General features: G+C 43.2%; 1 protein-coding gene across 1 annotated transcript; it reads left to right on the top strand.

Moving 5' to 3' along the window:
• The first annotated feature begins 484 nt into the window (after positions 1–484).
• Positions 485–3635, top strand: LOC133825303 (uncharacterized). The gene is made up of 5 exons (XM_062258264.1): positions 485–989; positions 1302–1495; positions 1714–2009; positions 3101–3213; positions 3319–3635. The coding sequence occupies exons 1-5, from the start codon at positions 485–487 to the stop codon at positions 3633–3635; spliced, it is 1425 nt and encodes a 474-aa protein (XP_062114248.1).
• The last annotated feature ends 14601 nt before the right edge of the window (positions 3636–18236 follow it).

Below are 18236 nucleotides of genomic sequence, written 5' to 3' on the forward strand. Positions count from 1 at the left end.
GCAAGAGAAATCTTCATGAGCATTAGGGCAGTGGTCCAGACAAGAAGCCCAAACCTTTAGCCCAGAGCAATGGCAATGGTAACAATAGTACTACAGAATCTAGTTCCCATTTTGTCGGAAGTGTAACCATAAGCACTCTAGTGAGTGTAGGGCAAATACTTGAAGATGCTTCAAGTGTGGCCAGGAGGGTCATATAAAGAGAAATTGTCCACAAATGGGGTATAGGGGCAGGACGAAAAGGCAATGACAGCCTTGTACCAACCCCAGTCTTCGGAATTACTCAAGAAGAAGCCAAGGCCAGAAACACAATGGTGACATGTCAGATCTCTATAGCTGGAAAATAATGTAAAGTCTTTATTAATTCAAGAGCTACGCTTTGTTTTATTTCTATGGAAAAGATAGATAGCCTAGGAGTACCTTATAGGGATTTTAGTGTGGACTTTGCTACGATGTTACCCTTGAGTGATGTAATGGGGCCAACTAGATGGATACTGGAAACTCCAATAGAGATCGAAGGAGAGTATGTTTAGCAGATTTGATTGAATTAGATATAATAGACTACGAGGTGATTCTTGGTATGGATTGGTTGGTGAAGTATGGATCAACCATCAAATGTCACAAGAAGGCAGTGAAGTTTAAGCTAGACAATGGGGAACAGTTCACCTTCGTGGGCGACGTAGCAGGACTTTGTACACCGATAATCTCAGCCTTAAAAGCACACAACATGATTCGTAATGGAGGTCAGACATTTCTTACAAATGTAGTGGATAAGACTACAGAAATTGAGCAAATGCCTGAGGATGTTTGTGTACTGTGTGAATTCTCGGAGGTGTTTCTAGATGACTTACCCGGCCTACCTCTAGACAAGGAAATTGAATTTGTGATTGATTTGATTTCAGAGACTGCACCCATATCACAGGCACCCTACATAATGACACTGACAGAGCTAAAGGAACTAAAAATACAATTACAGAAGTTGTTGGACAAAGGTTTCATAAGAACAAGTTATTCGCCATGGGGCGTTCCAATGTTGTTTGTTAAGAAGAAGGACGGGGGCATGAGGATGTGTATTGATTTTTGGGAACTTAACAAATTCACAGTCAAGAACAAGTACCTGCTACCGCGAATCAATGTTCTCTTCGACCAACTTTAGGGAGCAGTAGTATTTTCTAAAATCGACTTAAGTTTGGGGTACCATTAGTTGAAGGTGAGGGAAGAAGATGTCCCAAAGACTGCCTTTCGAACCCAGTATGGGCATTGCGAATTTTTGGTGATGTCTTTTGGAGTCACAAATGCTCCAGTAGCTTTCATGGATTTAATGAACCTAGTCTTCAAGGACTTTCTAGACAAACTTGTGGTAATGTTTATTGATGACATTTTAATCTACTCCAAATCTGAGACGGAACATGAAGAACACCTAAGATTGAGACTAAAGTGGCTTCAAGGGCATCAGTTGTACGCAAAGTTTAAGAAGTATGAATTCTGGTTAAAGAAGGTAGGATTTTTGGGCCATATAGTTTCTAAGGAGGGAGGGTATACCAAGCTAAGATCGATGCTATTGGTGATTGGCCTCAACCTAAGAATGCAGAAGAAGTTAGAAGTTTCTTTTGATTGGCGGGGTATTACAGAAAATTTGTTGAAGGATTTTTTAAGATTGATGCACCCCTAACAAAGTTGACAAAAAAGAATCAATAATACACTTGGAATGAAAAGTGTGAGGAGAGCTTCAACACCATGAAGAATAAGCTTATATCAGCTCCAGTGTTGTGTGTACCAACTAAAGAAGGAAAGTTTGTAGTATACTGTGATGCTTCGAAGAATGGCTTGGGATGTGTATTGATGCAAGATGGTAAAGTAGTGGCTTATGTCTCAACAAAATTGAGAGAATATGAACAAAGATACCCTACCCATGAATTGGAGTTGGTTGCGGTAGTAATTGCACATAAGATATGGGCGCACCACCTTTACAGAGAGAATTGTGAGATATACACAGACCATAAGAGCCTACAGTATTTCTTCACTCAAAAGGAGCTGAATATGAGGCAAAGAAGGTGGTTGGAGTTAGTAAAGGACTATGACTGCGAGATACTATATCACCCAAGGAAGGCAAACATTATAGCAGACGCCTTGAGTAGACACATTTATGGGACTCTGTCAGTACAAAGTTCGATAGAGGCACCACTCTAGAATGACATGGTAGTAGCTAGATTTGAATTAATTACTAGGAGCTTGTCAAGATTTACTCTGCAATCATCCTTACTTGAGAAAATAAAGGAGAATCATAAATTGGACGAGGCTTTGGTTAGGCAGGAAGTACTAATTAAGGAAGGGAGTGACAATAACTTCACTAAGTCCAAGGGTGGATTGTTGCGGTGTAAGGATCGAATTTGTGTGCCAGCAGATAAGGAACTGAAAGATGGCATCATGTCAGAGGCTCACACTACCCCTTATTCCCTACATTCAAGTTCTACCAAGATGTAAAATGACTTTAAAGCATTTAACTAGTGGCCAAGAATGAAGCATGACATAGCAGAGTATGTGATGCGGTGTCTCACTTGTCAGCAGGTAAAAGTAGAGCACCAAAGGCCACCAAGTTTTCTCCAACTCATCAGTGCCCCAGAATGGAAATGGAAAGACATAGCCATGGAATTTGTGGTAGGATTGCCAAGGAACCCAAAGAAACATGATTTAGCTTAGGTGATAATCAAGAGGCTCACCAAGTAATCTCACTCCCTACCAGTTAAGACAACTTATACAATGGAGCAATATGCAGAATTATATGTAAGTGAGATCGACCGATTACATGGAGTGCAAAAATCTATAATATCTCATAGAGGGTCTGTGTTCACTTCAAAGTTTTGGAAGAGTTTACAGCAAGCTATAGGGATGAGGCTTAAACTTAGTACGACCTTCCATCCCAAAAAAAATGGTTAATCAAAGCGAACAATACAAATTCTAGAGGACATTTTGAGGTCTTGTGCACTCAACTTTTCGAGATCATGGAGTCCATATTTACCTCTAAAAGAATTCGCTATAACAATAGCTATCAGTCTACTATTAGGATTTCCCTATATGAGATGCTATATAGATGCAAATGCAGGACACCACTACATTGGGATAAGGTGGGAGAGAAACAAATTCTTGGTCTAGAAGCAGTGAGAGAGACCACTGAAGCAGTCGCCAAGATTAGGCAGAGGATGATGACTGCTCAAAGTAGATAGAAAAACTATGCGGATCTTAAGAGAAGAGAGTTGGAATTCTCAGTAGGTGATCAAGTGTTTCTGAGAGTATCACCTATGAAAGGGGTTATGTGTTTAGGGAAGAAGGGAAGGCTAAGCCCAAGGTATATAGTTCCATTTGAGATCTTGGAGAGATTTGGGCAAGTTTCCTATTGCTTGGCTTTACCACCAGTGCTCGCTGAGACAAATAATGTGTTCCATTTTTCTGTGTTGAGGAATTATGTGCCTGATCCCTCCTACATGTTGAGTTATGACCTATTGGAACTAAGGCAAGAACTGAGTTATGATGAGCACCCAATGCAAGTTCTAGAGATAAGAGTCAAGGAACTATGGTTCAAGAAAATTTCGCTAGTAAAGGTCCTATGGAAGAATTGTTCAGCTAGAGAGGCAACCTAGGAGATGGAGGACATGAGGAAACGCTACCTTGAGTTGTTTGGTAAGGGATAATTTCAAGGATGAAATTCCTTTTACAGAGGGTAGATTGTAGTGATCCAAAAAAAATTTATATTATTATTTAATTGTTATGGTTTAGTTAGTTGTTTGATTTTTAGAAAAATAATTAAATGTTTGTTTTGTGTGAATTATAATTAGTTTGTTTTTGGAATAATTGTTCAATGTTTGTTTAATTATTAGTGTTACATTTTTTTAAGTGAGACAACATTATGTGATTAGAATATGTTGCATTTTTATTTATTAAGAGTGTGTGTGTGTGTTGGGGGGGGGGGGGGGGGGGGTTTAAATTAATAAGATAAAAATGAAGGAAAATGGGTTGTCATCTTTTGGATAAGATGACAAGGCTTATCTTTTGGGTTGTGTTTACATGTAGATAAGGTTTGGGTGAGGTGTAAGGAGAGGAAATGGTGGGATTTAGCTTAATTTTTGGGATAGGAATTGATTTTTTCACACTTGATTTCTTTTCATGTGGTTAGGTCACTAAGGGTTATAAATAGAAGAGAATGTGAACTTTTGAGACCAATTTGAGTGGCTACCGAAACTTGGTGGGAAAAAGAGAAAGGGGAGCACGAAAAAAAGAAAGAAAAAGAGAGAAAGAATGATCAGTGGAAAGGGTTTCAAGGATCTCCAGGTATGTTTTCTTATTTTGGTTTTGGTTTTGGTTCTTTGTTTTTGATCCTCTAAGTCTAATTTCTTTCCTCTCAACCCTAAGATTTTTCTTCTCGTTTCTTGATGCGGGTTTCGAAAATCCTTTGTTGTTCAAAGAGGGTGACCATCGTTTTGGGTACTTGATTTCTAGCAAGAGAGGTAATGAGAATCTATAACCTTATTGTTGTTGTTTTGTTACCTTGATTCTTGTTTGTTTTATCTTCAAGAGAAAATATGTTTATTTTATGATGGTTAATTGTTTTTGTTTTGTGGTTTTTTTTATTGAATAATTCCATTATTGATTATGGGAGATCTTAATAAAGATATAGTATGAAAAGTCTTGTTCTCATATAAGCTATGATTTGATCCATGATGATAGGTTAGACATCCAATTACTATATGGTTGATTGGATTTTTTTCTACTAATATATGTTGATGTTGTTTTGTCTTTTATATTTTTAGAAACATGCAAGGGATTTGTTGTTGTTTGAACATATAGGTTTTAGCCAAGAGTATAAATGGTGTTATATGGTTTTGTCAGTATTTTCATTTCAATTGTATTTTTGGTTGGATAAAAATGCATGATAAATTTTGGAAAATTATATTGGTAAAAGGACATATAGTGTTTCGGCCTAGGGTATTTTAAAAGGGTTATGATTTTTGTTTTGTTTCTTTATTTTTATTTTAAAACAATTATTAATGAGCACGTTGATAATTGTGGCATTTACATTTTAGTATTCTAAGAGTATTTCAGCCATGAAGTGTTTGTTTTGGTTAGGGTTGTTTAATGATTTCTATTTCAATTGCTGATTTTTATTTGAAGAAAATGTTGTTTTGCAAGTATGATTGAAAGAGAGTAATTTTATGCTACGATTTAATGATTTATGGTAAAAATGAAAAGGTATAAATTTTTTACATGTTTTGCTTGTATATGTTTAAGAAACTATATGATTTTATTTGAGAGTGTATGTGTAAACGATAAGGCAATTAAGTAAAACATGTGCTGAAATTTTATTTTCAAAGGTTTTGAAATTGGGAATAATGAATGTCTAAGGTAATTTATAATGTATAAGCTATGAGATTATTTTCACATAGTTCAATTAATTATATATAGCGTTATTTTATGAAATTAATAGTTCTAGAAAATGAATATAAAATATGTAACATTTTATTTAGTTAAAGAAAAAAAATGTTGTTTATTATTGTAGTATTTGAGAAGCATGAATAAAAGTTAAATATTTATTTTGAAATAGGAGTTCCAAAATAAATTATTGGCTAATAAGCAAGCCTATGCATTTCTCAAATTGAGTTATGAATTATTGTGAGCAGTATAAGCTCTTTGAAATAAATTTTATGCATATTATTGGAATGATTTTAAAAGGACAAATAATAGCAAGAATCATAGGAAACAAATTAGAAATTTATTTTTAAGTTTGAAAATGCTTGCTGAGTTTTTGTAAAATATTCAAGAAATAAAAAGCATGATAATTTCAACTTTGAGTGAGTTTTTGAGAATGACCTCACGTATGCATGTTACATCAAGTGCACTTTTACACATAACTATATGTTATTTGATTAAGTCTAAGATTATTGTTTGATGATCATTGAGGATTGATGAGTAAAATGACATTTTGTGACTTTATGTGACACTTCCGAATATGACTTGATGTATGGATTCTTGTTAAAGTTAAGACAATGGTGCAACGTGTGAGATAGATGCCACGTGTGCATGGCCCATGCACACGTGGGATGTGCTTGAAATGTTCATGTGTGGTTTTACATGATATTAAGACGAGTGCTTGATTGTTATTCTAGGCTCGTTGTGAAGTATTCCCACTCTTATTTTACTTGGACCTGAGGTAAGGAAGCTAACTAGATTTATTTTTTTGTTTTGAATGAACTCTAGTTATGCGATATGTTTGGATTTGTTTGTGTTTGCTTAAGATAGTGTTGCTGCATTGTTAAAAGCATAATTGCCTATGATTCTGGCCAAAAGGGTGCAAGGGAAATTCATGGCCAAAAGGGTGCCAGATGAATTATGGCCAAAAGGGTGCCATGGAAGTGACCAAAAGGGTGTCACATGTGATCATTGGACAATTGGGGTGTCATGATCTTATGTTGTATGATTATGATTATGTTACTTATGACCTTATGGTGTATTTTTATGCTCATGATGTAAATGATATTATGGTTATGATTGTGATCTTATGATGTATGATTATGCTTATGCTGCAAATAGTCTCATTTTTATATTTATGACTTATGTTATTAGTGATTGCTATAAGAAAAGTATGTTAAGAATGTATGAGATATGTCGCTTATTCTTGTATGTCTGTTTGTACTTCCTTACTGGCCTTTTAGCTCACCTCCTTACTTTTACCCCTTGCAGGTAAACACTAGGTAGACTTGTTTGGCACGCATTGTGAGCTGAGTTAGTTTTCCATATGTATGTATGTTGCGGGGAGCCAATGAACGAGGAAACGATCCAGAACGCCGTAATGCCTTAGAGTTTTTCTTATGTTAATTTATCTGTGGGATGTATTTTAGTTATTTTTAAGACTGCATCAAACTCTCTTTTGTTTTGAACATTTGATCCAAACTATGCATGTACTTCCAATAAAGTCTCACTGTGTTTTTAGACACAGTTATTAAATCTCTTGAACTATTATTATAACTAGTATTTTTATAAAGATAGGCAATTAGGGGCGTTATATAAACAAACAAATAAGAAAAATTAGGGATGTTATCCAATAAATTAGCATTTGTGATGTGGCGAATAATCTCTTCACACGTGGCTGATACCTGAAGCGCCTGCTAGAGTATCGACCAGGAGACACACCAGAAGCAGGACAAGCCTGTCTTTACCACGACCAGTTTGGTCGGTGGTTCCGTTGGCAAAGCAACATTTATGGGAAGATCTTATGAATCCCGAATTTATCTCATGCAATCTTCTGAATATCCCATGATTCAGGGGATAATATCTGTAACAATATTGGGCAACCCTCCATGAGCCTATAAATAGCAAGAGATGGCTCATGGGAAGGGGACTTTTTGGAGCCTGGAAATCATAGAGATTATAGAATTTATCTGAGTAAACTTGTATTGTTAATGAGAAGTGTTGAAACTCATTGAACCCAAGTTCTCTGATCACACTTTTGATCCCATATCAATATCATTCTAAGTGGACGTAGGTCATTACCAGATCCTGGGGCCGAACCACTATAAATTACTGTGTTTTCTTTACTTTTGTCATTACGTTATTCTCTACATATTCGTCTATATCATTCATATTTTGACTCCGTGTCAGTTGACTAAATCGTGGGTCAACATTCTGGTGCTTTCGTTGAGAGGACAATTCATCGTTGTTGATAAAACTAATGGCGAAAGCAGGGAAGAAAGCTGCTCAGCCCACTGCCGCTGCATCGTCGAATTTTCCACCTCCTCCTCCACCTGCAAGCATGGCGGAAGATGAGCCACAACTAGATTTTGAAGAGGAGGAAATGGACGACGCGACTTTGAGGAGCACCTTGGGCACGTTGCAGGAAGAGTTGGCTAGTCTGAGAGCCAATCAAGAAACTGCCGCAGAAGCTATGGAAAGGCAGCAGCAGGAACTTGATCGTCAGCGGGCGGAGTTAAGCGAGAGACAAGCGGAGGTGGATCGCCGCCAGACCGAGGCCATGGCAGCCCTTGAAGCGGCCTTGCTGTTGGCCAGAAATCAGGCCGCGCCTGCCTCGCAGCCTAACCAACCTGAAAATGGGCCACCCCAGGGAGGTCCCAATCCTAGCCCACCGATCCATCCTTCAAGTCCGCAAAGGCCTGAACAGCCCCAGATGCCCCATGACGACGTCCCACTGGACCCCGAGGCACATCCACCATCCCAAGCTGCTCGAGGTAATCCCCCGCAGCAAAGGCAGAATAGGGCCGAGCGACAGCCTCGTAGTCCTAGACGCCGCGAGAATGATGGGCCCCACCAAGCGAACAGAGGTCACTACCCTCCTGGTAACAGGAGGGACTCGGAGTTAGGCTCTGCGGTCCGTGGATCCCAACGGCATGATAATGCACGGAGACATCGCGACCAGCGCAGGCCACCCTCTAACGCTCGGGGTGTTTCTGCCAGAGACGGGAATAGAGGGAACAACCAGTCTTACCACAGCCAGTCAAAGTTCAAAGATGGCCACGGCTACAACGAGGCTGACTCAGGCAAGGGCAATGCTGATGGGAGGAACAGAAATAGAGGTAAGAGCAGGAGCCAAATACCTCAAGATGATCAACCAAATAGACAAGATGCTGGGGGGCAACCCAGGCAAAATAATGTCTTCAACCGGCTCGGAGGTAGCGAGCAACGGAGAAGAGAGGAAGATCTAAGAGACATACTCAATGATCGTCGAGAGAAGCATGGTGAGAACATCCCCCCAGCAGCAGAGACCGTAGCTATTCCTACTGCGTTGCAAGCCCAGATAGACGCACTAAATCAGGCTGTGCAACAGCTGGTTGAAGGAAGGACCTCTTACATCGACCACGATAGGAGAAAAGGCACTCCATTTATCCAAAGAATATCCAACGCAGAGACTCCCAGCAAGTTCAAGATGCCTACGCTCCCGAACTTTGATGGATACGGGGATCCCGTCTCGCATGTGAATAAGTTTGAAATCCAGATGGACATTCAGAAAGTGTCCGAAGACGCTCGGTGCAGGATCTTTCCTGCAACATTTTCTGAAGCCGCGGAGGAATGGTTCTTTAAGTTCCCACCTGCAAGCATAGTTTCCTGGGAAATGTTCGTAAGGGAGTTCTACGGACAGTTCTACGCAGGTCGTGTCCACCCGACCGAAGCAAACCAACTGGTCGAGATCCGCCAGCAGGATGGAGAATCACTGAAGGAGTACATCCAGCGCTTTATGCGAGCGGCAGCCGGAGCAAAGACAGTCGGGGACGAAGGAAAAATGATGGCTATAACCGCGGGAGTGAGGCGCCGTTCGCCCCTATGGAAAAGTCTTCGTAAGGATGGGGTTAGAACCACCCAGGAGTTCTTAGACCGAGCTGATCGGTATATCAAGCTCGAAGAAGCCATTGCCGATGATGGAAAACCCTCGAACAAGGGTAAGAAGGCTGCCGAACCCGCCAAAGCCGCCAATGGCACCAAACCAAATGGCAACGGCAAGGGCAGCGAAAACGGCAACGGTAATGGCAAGAATGGTGGGAAACGGCCACACAATGAGCCTTCCACCTCTGACAATAAACGAGCCAAGGGTAATCGTTATGAACCTAGGTTCACTAACTACACTGCCCTCGTTGAGTCTCGAGGAGAGGTTTACCAGGCCACAAGCTCTAGTGTGCCCTACAAGAGACCTGGGCCCATTCGAAAAGACATTTCAAAAAGAGACACTACCAAATTCTGTCGTTACCATAATGACTACGGACATGACACTAATGAATGCAACCAGCTAAAAGACGAAATTGAGTTCCTCATTAGACAAGGACACTTGAGAAGGTACGTACGGGCCTCGGGAACTTCCCAACGAGAAGCTCCAGGTGGCAACGAGCAGGCGTCCACACGCCAACGCTCGCCACCATTACAGCCTGCCCCCGTGGCCGGAACACTTTTAACCATCTGTGGAGGCCCGCACCTCGCAGGAAATAGCGGAAAGGCTAGAGAACGATATGCTCGAACTCTACGCCACGACCAGGATATCGAGATGATGACTGTGGAGGACCGCGCACTGAAAAAGGCCTGCTCAGAGGAGTGCGGGATAACCTTCTCTGAGGGCGATGCCCAGCACGTCCGGTTCCCACATTCCGATCCACTGGTCATGGATATCCAAATGGCCAATATGATGGTAAAAAGAGTACTGGTCGATACAGGAAGTTCAGTAAACATCCTGTATAAATCAACGCTGGAACGCATGAAGCTGTCCGTGAAGGACTTGGAGCCCTGCAATCAAACCATATATGGCTTCTCTGGAGAAGGACTCGCACCAGCCGGGATGATAAAACTACCAGTGACAATGGGTACAGCGCCTACCTCAAGGACATTACTCGTCACTTTTGTAGTGGTCGATTGTCCTTTAGCGTATAACGCCGTTATTGGAAGACCCATACTGGTTGAACTGAGGGCCATCATCTCCATGTGGCACCTAGCCATGAAGTTCCCAACGGACGCAGGGGTAGGATGCGTTTTGGGAAACCAAAGGGAAGCCAGGGAGTGCTATAACGCCTCGATCACAAAGGCAAAAAGTGGAGCGTCGAGGAGCGCTACCCCAGAACGACTGCAGATGACAGAAGACAGACAAACCCAATCAGGTGGAAAAGTCACGAAATAGGGTGTTGCCCAAAGTGAGGATATAGATTTAGATCCTCGCTTTGGGGATTTTGAAGAAAATGTTGGACCCGTCGAGGACCTGGAGGAGGTCCAGCTCGATGAAAAAGACCCGACCCGAATCGTAAGGGTTGGGAAGAATTTAGAACCTACCGCAAAGCAAGCGCTGGTGGAATTCTTGCAAGAGAACCAGGAAGTTTTCGCCTGGTCGCATAAAGACATGGTCGGGATAGACCCTGCAGTGATCAGCCGTGTCCTGAACATAAACAAAGTCTTTCCACCAGTGCAACAAAAAAGAAGGCTGCTCGATAAAGACAGATCAAGAGCCTTGAAAGAAGAAGTCGAAAGACTTAAAGAAAATGGGTTCATCAGGGTGGCGTTTTATCCATCATGGGTCTCCAATCCGGTGCTGGTCCCCAAGCCTAACGGAAAATGGCGGACCTGTGTGGATTTTACAGACCTCAATAAAGCCTGCCCAAAAGACTGCTTCCCACTCCCGAGGATCGACCAGCTAGTCGATGCAACTGTTGGACATGAGATCCTCTCGTTCATGGATGCGTATTCAGGCTACAATCAGATCAGCATGCATCCCCCTGATGAGGATCACACCAGCTTTCGGACTGATACGGGCTTATAATGTTACAAAGTAATGCCCTTCGGACTGAAAAATGCAGGTGCGACTTACCAACGACTGGTCAACCACATGTTCAAGGAACTGATCGGAGTAAGCATGGAGGTATATGTGGATGGCATGCTGGTAAAGTCCAAGAAGGCTGAAGGACATGTGAGGGATTTGCGAAGGTGCTTTGATGTGTTAAACAAGTACCAGATGAAGTTGAATCCCCTCAAATGTTCCTTTGGAGTCGGGTCAGGAAAGTTTTTGGGGTTTATAGTGAATTCAAGGGGAATCGAGGCCAACCCCGACAAGATAAAAGCCCTGATCGATATGAAGTCGCCAGAAAAGATCAAGGATGTCCAAAGCCTGACCGGAAGGATAGCTGCCCTTAGTAGATTCATCTCAAAATCAACTGACAAGTGCGTTCCATTCTTCAATCTACTCAGGGGAAATAAGAAGTTTGAATGGACGGAAGACTGCGAGCAAGCATTCCAGACATTAAAGGCTCATATGTCGCAACCTCCCATCCTATCAAAACCAATCGAAGGAGAGACTTTGTATATTTATCTGGCGATTACTGAAGTTGCTGCTAGTGCGGTACTGATACGGGAGGAAGAAGGCGTGCAGAAAGCTGTTTACTACGTCAGCAAAAGGCTTATCGGTGCAGAATTAAAATATCCACCGATCGAAAGATTATCATATTGCCTAATTCTAGCCTCCCGAAAGTTGCGACCGTACTTCCAAGCCCATCCTATCACAGTTCTGACCGACCAGCCCCTTCGGCAAGTCCTCCAAAAACCTGAGGCGGCCGGACGACTGTTAAAATGGGCGGTCGAATTGGGACAGTTCGACGTAACCTATTCACCGCGAGCAGCAATAAAAGGGCAAGCCTTAGCCGATTTTATTGCGGAGTTCACTGAACTCCCCAGCAACGAGCTGTGCAAACAGCCTGAAGCGCCCATGCCTCAAGACAAGACTCCTTCGTGGAAGCTATTCACGGATGGGTCATCTAATGAATCTCACGCTGGAGCGGGAGTGATATTAATAACGCCCGAAGGGCATCGATTTCACTGCGCAATCAGGTTTGACTTTGAGGCGTCAAACAATGAAGCGGAATACGAAGCACTCCTCGCTGGACTGAGAATGGCCAGGGATATGAATATAAAAGCGCTCGATATTTACAGCGACTCTCATCTGGTCGTGAATCAAGTCCTGGGAGAATATCAGGCACGAGGGTTAAAAATGATGGCCTACCTTAACAAAACAAAAGATTTTCTAGCACAGTTTACAAAGTACACCCTCCAGCAGATTCCGCGAGACCAAAATTCGAATGCAGACGCCTTGGCCAAACTTGCAAGTGCTAAAGATGCTGACACCTTGAAAATAGTCCCACTAGAGAGATTAAGTGAATCAAGCATCGATGCGGCCGAAGCCAGCATGGAAATTCGAATAGAAGATACATGGATGGCGCCTTACCTGGAGTATCTGACAAATGGGGCATTGCCAGCAGATAGAAACAAGGCCAGAACTCTACAAAGACAAGCTGCTAGGTACATACTGCTCGATGGTGTTATGTACCAAAGAGGATATTCAATGCCACTGCTCAGGTGCATTACATCAGAAAAAGCTAAGGAACTCATGAAAGAGGTGCATGAAGGCTTCTGCGGAGATCACGCTGGGGGGCAAAGTTACGCGAAAAAAATTCTCCGACAAGGCTATTTCTGGCCAACGATGAACGAGGATTCAATGGAGTACGTCCGAAGGTGTGATAAATGTCAGAGGTTCTCCAAAATCCCACGAGCAGCTCCAAACGAGCTAAAGCAGATGCAGAGCCCGTGGACTTTCGCAATATGGGGAATAGACTTAATTGGATCACTGCCAACAGGGAAAGGAGGAGTAAAGTACGCAGTTGTGGAAGTCGATTACTTCACAAAATGGGTCGAGGCTGAACCACTCGCAACCATCACCACCAAGAAAGTTCTCGACTTTGTCATCAAGAACATTGTGTGCCGGTATGGTTTGCCCAGAAAAATAGTATCAGACAACGGAACCCAATTTGACAGCGACCTGTTCACCGATTTCTGCGAGAGGCATGGGGTAATTAAGAACTTTTCTTCAGTCGCACACCCCCAAGCGAATGGGCAAGTCGAAGCAGTAAAAAAAACCCTCAAGGACACCCTGAAGAAAAGACTTGAAGAAACTAAAGGAGCATGGCCAGAACAACTGCCTGAAGTCCTCTGGTCGTATAGAACATCTCATCGAACAGCAACAGGACGTACCCCGTTTTCTTTAGCTTATGGGTATGAGGCCATGTTACCCGTCGAGATAGATCCCCCCTCGCATCGGCGTTTGACGTACGATCAAGACCAAAACAGCCAGCTAATGCTGGAATCCTTAGACTCAATTGACGAGATACGAGAAAAATCTCAACTCCGAGTTGCTGCTTATCAGCAAAAAATCGCCCGGTACTTTAACTCCAAAGTTAAAGAAAGAAGATTCAACGTCGGAGACTTGGTGTTACGACGAGTTTTCTTGAATACCCGCAACCCCACAGCTGGAGTGCTCGGACCTAACTGGGAAGGGCCTTACCAAATTGAAGAAGTCCTTCACCCAGGCACCTACAAACTCACGCGCTTAAACGGAGATCTCGTTCCACGCTATTGGAATGGAGAACACCTGCGCAAGTATTATCAATGAACAGCCCTTCTTAAAGGACTGGCTTGTTTAAATTTTCTTTTACAAGTTTTGCAAAGAGGGTTAGCCACGTTGTGTGGCTAACTGCTCGTATATGTAAGATTCTATTTCAGAATCGATCGTAAAGACATGATTAGTCCATTTTTAATACGAAATTATAAGGGACTGAGCTCAGCCAGTCATTCTTGCCAACCTTTGTGAATTTACATTTGCAAGTATTTGTTCATTACGTGTGTTGTTTTGCTGTATTACAAGTATCATTTTTCCACATGAACAGGAATGTTCGGAAAGGCCATGGTCAAGGCAAGTGACCAAGGACCTAAAGCTCCTCGATCACTTGGGGGGCATATAAGGCACATCGATAGCAAAGCATACTCTCAAGGTATGTAAACACATGAACAAAATGAGTGAAAGCATGCTACAAGTACTTAGAGTATTTTTCAAAATGTATGTTTTGCTAAATCAGGCCAAAGTACTATGCTAAGTTCGGTCATACGGACAAATGTTATAATAAGTAAAAATATTATAGCACCAAGAGTTAAGCTTTTACACCGCAAGCATTGCTGCTTGAATGTAATTGTTCGAACAAAAAGATTTACTGCCCGTGCAGCAAAGTTTAAAAAGAAACTATTGTCTTTACATTGCGACCCGTGGGTCGCATGTTCAAAAAGAAAAAAAAACAGTTAAATAAATTAAGAGGCATGGGGGGCAGGAGGATCCTGGGCAACAACCTGGTTAGTCTCTTCCTCGATGGTTTCTTCTTCCAAACCAACGACGCTTGGGGTTGCAGGAGTCGCAGCTCTTGCCTCCTCTTCAGCCAGTTGAGCAGCGCACCGAGCCAACTTCGCAACTCTGACTTCCTCTGAAAGGTAGCTAAAGTCAGCACCCTGATTGTGTTTTCAGAAGTTATAGAAACATCAGAGTGTCGTCCTTTTGTACTTTTCCAGATTCTTGGAGTTGTCAAGCTCCGACTGCTGCACCTTGCCCTCGAGAGTGGCAATAGTCTTGTCCTTAGACTTGACTACCCCCTCCAGATGCTTGATTTCGCGGAGATGAGTTTTGTTGTACGACCGGTACTCTTCCCTCAGCTTAACCGCTGCATCTTTTGCAGCATCAGCCGCGGACAGTTTGGTCACCGCTGCATCCCTCTCTCGGACCACCGTCTCCAACTCCTCGGCATGTTTAGCCTCAGCAGCCGAAAGCTCCTCGGCCACCTTCACCTGATGTTTCTCGAGAACTTTAGCCTCAATCTTCTCAAAGTAGGCCTGGGCTCGGGTACGAGCAGTAGTGGCAAAAAGTAAGGCCTGTAAACGAAAGAAATAGAGGTCAGGACTTATCACGAGGTCTGAAAAAACAAAGACTCGAAGAATAAAGAAACACTTACGCTGGAGATCTCGTTCAGAGCCCTGTTCAGGATCTGGTCGACCGGTAGCTCTTCAGCTTGGATCATGGGATTCCCAACACGCTCACCTTTGCCTATGCGTTCAAGTCGGTCCTTAGCGGATCGGATGGCACGGCTCACGAGCCTGGCCCCATGGGCCTCTTCGCGAGAAAGCTGCTCCCTAGCAGGCGCAGGTGGAGGATTGGACCGAACAGGAGTGTTTTGCTGTTCAGAAGGAGTTGGAGGAGGGGTAGGATTTCGCCCAGTTGGCGCAGGACTTTGCCCGGTTGGTGTACCCTGAGGAAGGTCTTCTGGTCGACTCTTCTTGGCTGAAGGGCCTTGACTGGTTTCACCAATTCGCTTCTTTGACCTCCGTTGAAGTTGAGGGACTTCCTCTTCCTCTTCGGCCTGGTACATGTCAAAGATATTGGGAGTCGACATATCTGCATGAAAATAAACACAAGAGGTTAGTAAGGGAAGAAAAAGGTGAAAGTAAGTAATACAACAGAAAGAAGATAATAAAGTGAATACCCGAGCTACAACTACTGGTCGCTATACTATTGACTCTATTAATCATATACTCATTTTCTGGCATGAAGAAGTTTGGCCCTAGATTTGGAGCATATGTAAAGTTACCATCCCCGTCAAACATGTGACAGGGGATTGGCAAACCATTTAAAAGCGAAATAACGTTACCGTTGTCATCAGAAGACTCTTCCAAGTCAACAACAGGTTCTGTGGCCTTTTCTTTCCCCTTGCCTTGGGGAGCAGAAGGCCTTTCTGCAGAAGGGCTGCCCGTGGGTTCCCTGATCGTAACTCCTGTTGGCCTCCTCCTTGGAGAGGGCACAGGAGGTTGCTGCTCGGGAACCCCCTCGGCAGTAGGTTCGTCCACTACGGACCCTCTATTTTCATGGCGAGGAGCCAGAAGGCCAGACGACCTCAAATTCTTTTCTAGTGTCAGGGTCTTGACACATTTGGCAGCAGCAGACATCCTGGCCAGAGCATTAGACCTCAACACCATGTCTGGTGTTGGGGTCGGGCGTGACCAAGGGCCTGAAAAGCAGAACAAGTTTGAGTGACAACGAAAGGAAATACTCTATGATAAAGTATCGACCAAAACAAAGACAAATTTGTACCTCCTCTCGCGAAGGCCAAGTTGTTACTGGATATATCCGGAGTAAAGAAGTACTCCTTGTTGTAATGTCCCATGTTCGATATATGGGTAGTGCCACTCAAAAACGTCCGGCCGGTCTCCTGGTGACAGAAGTGAAAAAACCCTGTCCCGTTATGTTGAGGATTGGACTTGAGGTCAAAGAGGTAGTTAACCTCATGAGGTGAAGGTTCTGGCCATTTGCTAAGTTTATACAGGACATAGAGTGCAGCCAACATCCTATATCCGTTAGGAGTTATTTGAAAGGGAGCGGCCGAAATAATTGGCCACCCCCACAAAGAAAGGATGAAGAGGGAGATAAGCCCCCGCTTCAATGTGATACCGGGACCAGGCGCTGTTTGCTCCTCCTGGACGGTTAGCCCTCTGCTCCGCAGTAGGACGTGTAATGGTTACCCCCGTTAGGGGGTATTTTCTGAAGCAGTTGGCGACCATCCGAGGGGTCATCGAACTGGCTGGGGGAGTGTACCACTCGACATCAGGCGGATTCTGATGACGAGGACGAGCCCTAGTTTGGATATTGGGGTCAGGAACAAGATTCTCTCGACCACTGGTCGAGGGAGCCCCCGCCTGCGAGTCAGGCTGGGCAGAAGAAGAAGGGTTACTTTCAGATTCGGGCCTTTTCTTGCCAGAGGATTTTGAACGGGCCATTGGAGGAAAAGGGTGTGGTTTGGAAGAGGCTCGTGAGAAAGGTATCTGGTGGATGCGGTTGGCTGGTTATTCTTCTCCCTCGAGCAGTTGGGCGAGGAGGTCGTCGTCGATGGGTCTCTCACCTCCCCACAAATCTGGCATTAAAATCTGCAAACAGAAGAATGGGGAGGCGAGGTCAGAGGAGTCTAGAAGGCTTTTAGAATAACGCTGGTCGAGTATAAAGGCTAAGCCTTTATATAACAGCATTCTAACTAAGTCTCTCTGTGCAAACAGTTTAAAAAATGGACCAAAAGGTGAAAGTGAAAAGTTTTCCTGAAAAGCTTTTTCGACTCCCCTCACGACGAAAAAAAAATTTATTTCTAACTGGCTTAAAAAAAAAAAATTTGAAATGCTACTTCGATCCTACGTCCTAAAAGGCACTGATCCTGGGTTTTAAACCTACTCATAAGCCTACTTTTCCTACAAAAATATCCTATCTACAGGCGTTTGAAAAACCAGAAACCAGGAGACTCAAACAGTACACCATTTAAAAGCATGCACCACGAAAAGTTAGAAGCATGGAGTTTCAAAATAACTTACCAAGGAAAATGGTCGTGAAGATGGAAGTGAGAGATTCGGGAGTTAATGAGCCCACCGTCTGATCCTACAGCACAAAGGAAAGTTCGCCGGAGAGAGTAAAGCTCTGGTTTTTAGGGTTTTCGATAGAGAGGTGGCGTGCGTGAAAAGGAAAGAAGTGGCTCAAGTAATCTTATATAAGTTTGTCTTTGATATTCAAAAGGCGTGATCATTAGTTTTCCTTTTTCGAAGTATGGGGAAACGTGATGGCCGTCAAAATTGTTTCTGGGAAACTGAAAAGCCCTGATTAGACAGGAGTGGCTTGCTTTTTTCAAGAACGCACGAAGGGCTCTGACACGTCAGGAGGGGCTACCGAAGGGTCGTTCGTTCAAAGTTTATTTACTGTTCGTGGTAAATAAACTTTGGGGGGCAAATGTTATCCAATAAATTAGCATTTGTGACGTGGCGAATAATCTCTTGACACGTGGCTGATACCTGAAGCGCCTGCTAGAGTATCG

This window comes from Humulus lupulus, chromosome 3, assembly GCF_963169125.1.
Source record: "Humulus lupulus chromosome 3, drHumLupu1.1, whole genome shotgun sequence".
Lineage (NCBI taxonomy): Eukaryota > Viridiplantae > Streptophyta > Magnoliopsida > Rosales > Cannabaceae > Humulus > Humulus lupulus.

Excerpts from the sequence above, each read along its gene's own strand:
- LOC133825303 (XM_062258264.1), top strand. The coding sequence starts at position 485 with ATGGATACTGGAAACTCCAATAGAGATCGAAGGAGAGTATGTTTAGCA. Across the intron at positions 990-1,301 it reads ACAGAAGTTGTTGGACAAAG|TAGCTTTCATGGATTTAATG; the intron begins GTTTCATAAGAA and ends CAAATGCTCCAG. Across the intron at positions 1,496-1,713 it reads ATGAATTCTGGTTAAAGAAG|TGTGAGGAGAGCTTCAACAC; the intron begins GTAGGATTTTTG and ends TGGAATGAAAAG.